Source organism: Halichoerus grypus, chromosome 2 (assembly GCF_964656455.1).
Source record: "Halichoerus grypus chromosome 2, mHalGry1.hap1.1, whole genome shotgun sequence".
Taxonomy (NCBI): Eukaryota; Metazoa; Chordata; class Mammalia; order Carnivora; family Phocidae; genus Halichoerus; species Halichoerus grypus.
The window spans coordinates 66,629,174-66,637,016 of NC_135713.1; the positions used below are offsets into that span (position 1 = coordinate 66,629,174).

At 39.9% G+C, this 7,843-nt stretch overlaps 1 protein-coding gene across 1 annotated transcript in view; it reads right to left on the bottom strand.

The window, feature by feature from the left end:
• Nucleotides 1-2,915, bottom strand: part of WDR36 (WD repeat domain 36) — a 38,741-nt gene extending 35,826 nt beyond the window's left edge. Inside the window, exons 1-2 of the mRNA XM_036065765.2 lie at nt 2,592-2,915; nt 189-216 (exon numbers count right to left, since the gene is read on the bottom strand). Of these exons, the coding sequence (XP_035921658.2) occupies nt 189-216; nt 2,592-2,753 (190 nt within the window). The 5' untranslated portion in view covers nt 2,754-2,915. The remainder of the gene's footprint in view (nt 1-188; nt 217-2,591) is intronic.
• Nucleotides 2,916-7,843: the final 4,928 nt, after the last annotated feature.

Below are 7,843 nucleotides of genomic sequence, written 5' to 3' on the forward strand. Positions count from 1 at the left end.
CTCAAGAGACAGGACAACTAAATGTAACATATGATCCTAACCTGGACTCTTTTTTTAACTATGTAAGTTTATCAGAACTACACACTGGATTTCTTATATACTCTGTAAGTCTTAAATTAATGTTAGAATTTTTAAGATTTTTAAAAGACACTAAACATGCATAGATTCAGAATAAAGTTTACACTTACTTACTGCAACCAGACTAAGTTTCTGAACCTGTTTTAAAAAAGAAAAAAAAAATGGTTAGATTGTAATTGCTTTTGTTAATGAAAATTTAACACTTGAAAATTAAAATGTAATCTCATATGTAAGTTTGCTATGCCATCTTTCCTTAAAAAGACACTTACTGATCCCAATTTTTCATTATTAGGAAAGCTTATATTTTCAACTATTTCATCAGGAGTAGTGATGGAAGGGGTAGACAAACGTTTTCTATAATGAGTCATATAGTAAATATTTTAGGGCTTTGTAGGCTGTGTGGTCTTTGCTGAACTGCTAATAAAACATGAAAACAACCACATATAATACATAAACAAATGTGTATGGCTCTATTCCAATAAATACGATTTATGGATACAGAAATTTGATTTTCATGTAATTTTCATATGCCATGACCTATTATCATTCTTTTGATTTTTTTCCTCAACCATTTAAAAATGTCAAAACCACCCACCTCTAAAGCACAGAGCTCAAAGAGGTATAAGTGGAAATTCAAATCCCAGAGATGCTAGAATCCTAAGATTGAAGGGCCCTTGGAGATCAAATTAAATATCCTATTTCTTTTTTTTTTTTTTTAAGATTTTATTTATTTGACAGAGAGAGACACAGCGAGAGAGGGAACACAAGCAGGGGGAGTGGCAGAGGCAGAAGCAGGCTTCCCGCTGAGCCATGCGGGGCTCGATCCCAGAACCCTGGGATCATGACCTGAGCCAAAGGCAGACGCTTAACGATTGAGCCACCCAGGCGCCCTAAATATCCTATTTCTTAAATGGAAGTAGACACAGGTCTCCATCACATGCCAAAATTTAATTATATTGCATCCTACCACTGTGCAAAATTTACTTGGGAGGTTGTTATATTAGAATAAACACACACACTAGCTGTAAAATAAATAAATAAAAATGTTACGAGTATACAAAAACAAATGGTGAGCAGGTTTGGCTTGCAGGCTGTAGTTAGTTGACCCCAATCCATGGTTACTGATCCAGCCTATGACCTTGACAAAGTTACCCCACCCCCATCCCCCCTTGCCTCAAGTTCCTCATCTATAAAATAATTATTAAAATAGATCCTGCTTGGGCGCCTGAGTGGCTCAGTTGGTTAAGCGACTGCCTTCGGCTCAGGTCATGATCCTGGAGTCCCCAGATCGAGACCCGCATCGGGCTCCCTGCTCAGCAGGGAGTCTGCTTCTCCCTCTGACCCTCCCCCCTCTCATGCTCTCTCTCTATCTCATTCTCTCTCTCAAATAAATAAATAAAATCTTTTAAAAAAATAAAATAAAATAGGTCCTGCTTAATGGGATCATTATGAGTATTCAATATGTAAAATTTGTGTGTAAAACAGAACAGAACCAGTCACAGTTAATGCTCAATAAATGTTAGCTGCCATCACCACCACCATCTCCACCTTGAGAATGGCCCTCACTTTCCTCTCCCACTAACTCAACCAGCTACCAACAACTACCTCTTCTTGTTAATAACCCGTTTGATTTCCACAATCCCTCAAAGAATACAACTTTACAGCTCGGTTTCCAGAAAAAGTACTTAATTAACAGTGACTATTATAATCCTCCTCATCAAGAAAAGGTCCCTGCTTTCACAGAGCATACATTCATTTGGAGATAAAGGAAAAAAGTAAACAGCAATGAAAGACTATTAACAATGATTGATGAGAAATTAAAGGAGAAAAACCATCAACTAACAGGCAGGAAGACCTGGGGCAAATAACTTAACTTCTGGAATTGTTTTCTAGTTTACATAAGGGTGCTCCGGAAAAACCATACATATCTCGTAGGGAAAGAAATTGCTGCAAGGCTTAGACTAAGAGGCACGGTGCCAGACCCTCAATGTTGGTAGAAATAGATGCTCTGGGGAAGTTTTAAGGAAATTAGTTTACTACCAAATGTGGACAGTCCCCCAAATCATAATTAATCTCACCCCCTCCAGTTCTTCCCAATGTATTTTAGTCTAAATTTCTAATCCAGCGTGGGTCAGAAACTGCACAATAAAATGTCTTACAAGTCTTTCTCGTTAAGAATTCAGGGGGCTAGGACTTGTCTTAATCACATTTACATCTTCAAGGGAAAGTCAATAGATATTTAGTGAATATGTTGCCACGGAACTTAAACGTACTCTGGTCCTTTCCCCTAGCGAGACTGCCTCCGAAAGTCGCCCCAAGCGTACTGCAAGGGCTAAATTAAGCAGCACGTGGATGTGAAGCGGCGGTGAAATAGAATAGGTTGGGGTTAAGGAAGAGACCCGCAGAAAGGGAAGCCCTGGATCGGCGGGGGAGGAGAGCTGGATTGCCCCCTGGAAAGTGCGGGGGCTCGGGAGAGTGATTCCTGGGAAGCGGGCGAAGGAAAAGTCACTCACGTCATAGGTGTGGAAGCTCTTGCCCACGCAGGTCGTCACGTAGAATCGGCGCTTCAGCGCACTGAACCGCACCACGTGTGGAATGTCGGTGCTAAAAAGCCCCAAGGCCCGGAACCCAGCGAAGAGCGCACTGCCTGTGCGATCCCCCGCGCCCCGCTCCATCGCTACTGCGGTCCGGGTTCCTCTGCGCTCCAGTCCCGACGGAAACGACGGACCTTGCCCTTCACGGCCTCTCGTGGCACAGTACTCTGCCGGCTCTACACACTTATAAGCGCTTCCGGTGCCCGCTGCCAATGGCTTTAGGGAAGATTGCTCTAGTGCAATTGAAAAAGAATTCCCTCCGGAGCTCGCAGGGGAGGCGCGACTTCGGTTCCGCGGGCCACAGTCTCCAGTGCTCCAGCTATACTCTCCAGTTCTGGTGCAGCTGGAAGAAACTGGATACTTTTCAGCGGGACCTTGTAGGAGGGGAGCGACAGGGGAAGCGCTACGCCCAGAACGGTGAAGGGAGACCAGATGTAACCAGATCTTAACACAGATGGAGTCAAGTTAAACGTGTAATTATAAAAATGTATAAAACCATGAGACTATGGGGAAAATTTGAACCCTGGATATTTGATGATATTAAATTTAATAATTTATTAAGTTATTATAATTTATATAAATATAATATAAATTTATTATATTTATATATATTTATATATATAAATAATAAATTTAATAATTAAATTAAAACCCTGGATACTTGATGAGATTACCTAACTTGTGAAGGGTCACTTAATTAATGGTAGTATAGCAATTTGAATTTAGGCCTGACAATCAGGTTTATGTTCTTTAACCTACAACTGGACAGTGAGGCAAAAGTTTTAAAAAATTAGAACCATCATGGGAAATCCAGTATAGTAGCAGTAGATGCGCATGCTAGCTATTGTGCTGTGATTTTTTAAAGGGCGGATGTTATGGGCTGATTGTGAGTTTTCCAGTTTAACAGTTGGCCAAATTTAATTCTTTCCACCAGTTGCCTCCCTGAGTTGCTTGTTATTCAGCCGCCAGCCAAGTGTGTGAATGTGTGATGGGAGAAAAAACTAGCTCTTACTCTTTTTGCCCCCAAGGATACTAGTCACAAGTTAGAATAAAAGAAAATGTGGATATAGTAGATCATTGACAAATGATCATTTTCAATTTAATTCAACATACTAGGGCTTCACAATATTCAGGTAAATTAAATATACAGCTGTGCCATGTTGTCATTTCTAACTTTTTTTAAAAAAGATTTTATTTATTTATTTGAGAGAGTGAGAGAGAGCATGAGCAGGGCGAAGGGCAGAGGGAGAAGCAGACTACCACCCCCACCCCCACCCCACCCCCCACTTTCACCTGCCCCCACTGAGCAGGGAGTCCGGGATCTTGACCTGAGCCCCAAGGCAGACGCTTAGCCAACTGAGCTACCCAGGCGCCCCTGTCATTTCTAACTTTTTAAAAAGGGTTAAATATGACTGTTTCTGAGTAGTTGGTGACTTCATGTATTGTGATCACCAGCCTCCAAGATGGCCCTCAGTGATTTTTACCTCCTGGTATTCAACACCCTTGTGTAGTTCCCTCTCACATTAAATAGGGTTGATTTGTATAACCAGGCTAGGTCATAAAAGACTTTGAAGATTTTGACTTGCTCCCTTTTGGGTCATTTGCTCTGCAGGAAGTCAACAGCCATGTTGAGAGGATACTCAAGGAGTCCTATAGAGCCTTTCATATGGCAAGGAATTGAGAGCCTCCTGCCACCCACCAGAATTACCTTGCTAGGTATGTGAGTAAAAGCACCTTGAATCCAGATCCTTCAGCCCTAGTCAAGCCTGCAGCCTTCAGATGACAGCAGCCTTGCTGACATCTTGACAGCAACCTCATGATACAGGAGAGGTATATCCAAATTTCAAAACTAAGAAACTGATTTTCCTAAGAAAACTCTCTTGTTTTACTCCTGTGTATCCTCCTCACTCTCCTAATATTCTTTATATCTGCCTTGGTTAGAAATGTTTGGGTCAGAAGCACAGAGAAACAAACTTTAAAACAAAATGATTCTGCCTAGTCAAGGAGGTGGGGGAGGGGCTGAGAATGTTTATAGAACAAAAGGAGCACTGGGTGTCAATTGCAACTAATGAATCCTTGAACACTACATCAAAAACTAATGTACTGTATGTTGGCTAACTTAACATTAAAAAAAAAAAAAAAGAACTAAAGGAAAAATTAGAGAACCATCTTCAGAAAGGACAAGAACTGGACCTACTCCTCCTAACCTTTTCTTTTACTCTCCTTACCCCTGCCACTTTGAGTCTGCTCCTTTTGGATCAGGGAAAGGAAAATACAAGGTAAACATCATATTTAGAAGGTACTTCTGGTAGAACTCGCTTGAGTATCAGATGTCCTCGGTCTCATGCATCCTGACCAACTCTTGATCTCTCTCAAGATCCTAGTCATTGCAGTCTATTATGACCAGTTTCCCTCCCTAGAGTTCTCCCCAATGAGAACTTTTTATTTTTTTATGCACTCTGACTCATCTTCAAAGACACATATGAGGATCTTCCAAGTAGTATCTTGCATTTCATTTAGGTGGGCTTGGGGTGAGCCTACAAAATTCTGCAACTCAATAGAGTCACTTGCTTGTACATACTTCTAATCTCTATAATTTTTTGGAGGGGGCACAACATTTAGCTTAAGAATTACGGGTATTGAGCAACTCAGGTCCCCCCTTCTTAGTAAGGATTGGTGGGGAAACCACAGCTCTCTCTACATCTACAAATTCTCTTTAAAGAATCTTCTAATTACAACTGTCTTTCTCGGATTGTGATCTGGTTATAGTCACTGGATCAGTCTGGCCATCTCTTAAGCAAGTCCTAAATGAATTTGCAAGGTTTCTTTAGACATGGGGAGAGAATGGTTACTTGTTCTCAACTTTGAGACTTTAGAAGAAGTTTCATTCTGTAGCTGATTGTGTTTCCAAAAATGATTGCAACAATATCACCCATCCTCATGCTCTTAATAAGATGTGATCTTGACACTACTACTACTACCATCCAGTCTTGGGATCTTTATCTCCTCCCCTTTGAACCTGGGTGAATCTTTTTGACTGCTTCAGATAATAAAGTATGGTGAGCATGTGACTTTCAAGACTAGATCATAAAAACCCCTTGCATTCCCACTTTGCTCTCTTGCAATGCCCACTTTTGGAGTCAGCCTCCACGCAGAGAGAAAGCCCAAACTGGCTCATGTGGAGAAACCACGTAGAGAGGCCATGTGTAGGTATTACAACCTGTCACCCAGCTGTGGTCTCAGCTCACAACCAGCATTAACCACTAACATTTTTCTTGCCTGCAACTGGGTTAGGCAAAGGCTGGAGACCTAATTCTGGCCAATGAGATCTTAGAAGCTGTCTTTTGAGAGGCTTCTGGGAAAGGTCTGTCTAGTTTTTTTTGTTTGGTTTGGTTTGGTTTGAACAGCTGACTGCATCTATTCCAAACATAATATGGAGAAACAAAATATCAAGTTAAGAATAAGAAAAGAAAGCATTTTCCAGAATTCCTGCAGCAGACTTACTTCAAGTCCTATTGGCCAAGGCTACACTGTGAGTTCATGTTTTAGTAACGAAAGAAACTGGGAAAACAACTTTTCAGCATTTTTAACATCTCTAGAGGGAGGTGGTCTCTGTCACCAGCCACAGCAATAGCCTTAAAGCATAAATACAATTTTTTTCTTTGTATTCTGGGATAGCCCCAACTGGAGAGCCTAAAAATAATACCCAATTAGAGATGCCATTCATAATAGGTAAAAATGGAAGTAGGGCTCTTTATTTTTTTACAGAAGAAGATCATAGGAGCAGAATTCTTTGTTCTATCTTTTCATACTATCTCATCTCAGGAAATTAAAACTCTTAATAGTTTTGAACTAAAATGACAAACCATAATGCTTTAATAACAATATTAATTAAAAATACCACTAAAGTTTCAATATCTTGTTCTATGAAAACTGTAATGTACATTTTTTTTATTTTCCTTCCTGATATCTCCCCTCCTACCCCCCCCCCAGCGCCCACCCTTACCTCCCACCCCCACTATTTTTTGAAAATGGCGCCAATCAGAATTACAGGTTATAGAATTGACAACAATTTCTAAAATTTTCAGTCTTATAAGAGCTTTCCAACCAAAAACTACTTCCCCCAAAACCAGATTTATAGTAATAGAGGAAAAAAGAAGCTTATAAAATTTGTGATTATTTACCTGAGTCCAAATATTTCATAGGAAAACCAGATTATTCTTGTAAAAATTTACAATATGATGTTTTATCAAATCATATTCTTTGGAATAGTTAATGACAAAGAATGATCTCTCCTTCTCTGTGGGTGCAGGGGTGAGAGAGCTCCTTCATCTTTGTCTAAGCTTTCTTTTGATAATATAAAAAATATTCTGTATTATTGCATTTTAAGGCTAGATTCTGAGGTTTCATTAGTTAGCATTAGCAACACAGAGATGATCTATAGAGCTCAATTTAACTTGCAGAAATAGAGTAAGAGTTGAATATGATTTCTCTTTTCTCTTTCTAGTAAAAAATGTTATATATTTTTTAAAGATTTTATGTATGTATTTATTTATTTGAGAGAGAGAGAGACAGAAAGAGAAGGGAGCATGAGTGGGGGGAGGGACAGAGGGAGAGAGAATTTTAAGCAGTCTCTGCACTGAGCTTGGAGCCTGACACAGGGCTTGATCTCACGACCCTGAGATCATGACCTGACGCAAAATCAAAAGTTGGACACCTAACTGACTGAGCCACCCAGGTGTCCCTAAAAGAATGTTAAAATTAATACTACTTAATGAAAAACTGGAAAATGCTTTTGCAGTAGGCATTCTTTTTCATACCAACCGGTTAAGAACAGTATACTACTTTATTTTGACAATGTGGTGTTGAGTTCTGACCCACAGTACCAGCAAGCATCATTACCTACTAAAGCAAAATTATTCATAACTCCAAATTTCACTTGCAATGTAAGTTTTCATTCTCTGGCACTAATAATCAATTTAATGTAGATGTGCTTAATATAGATATGTGTTGCACCAGCATAGCAGTGTGGCCTAAGTGTGTGCTAATGGTGTTGATATGGTAGTGATTCTTTACAAGGGAAGCCAGGGAGAACTCTATGGACTGACTTTGCCTTGTTCCAAGCTATATAGGAGATCTTTAGAAACACAGATGTAGCTATAAGAAGATGG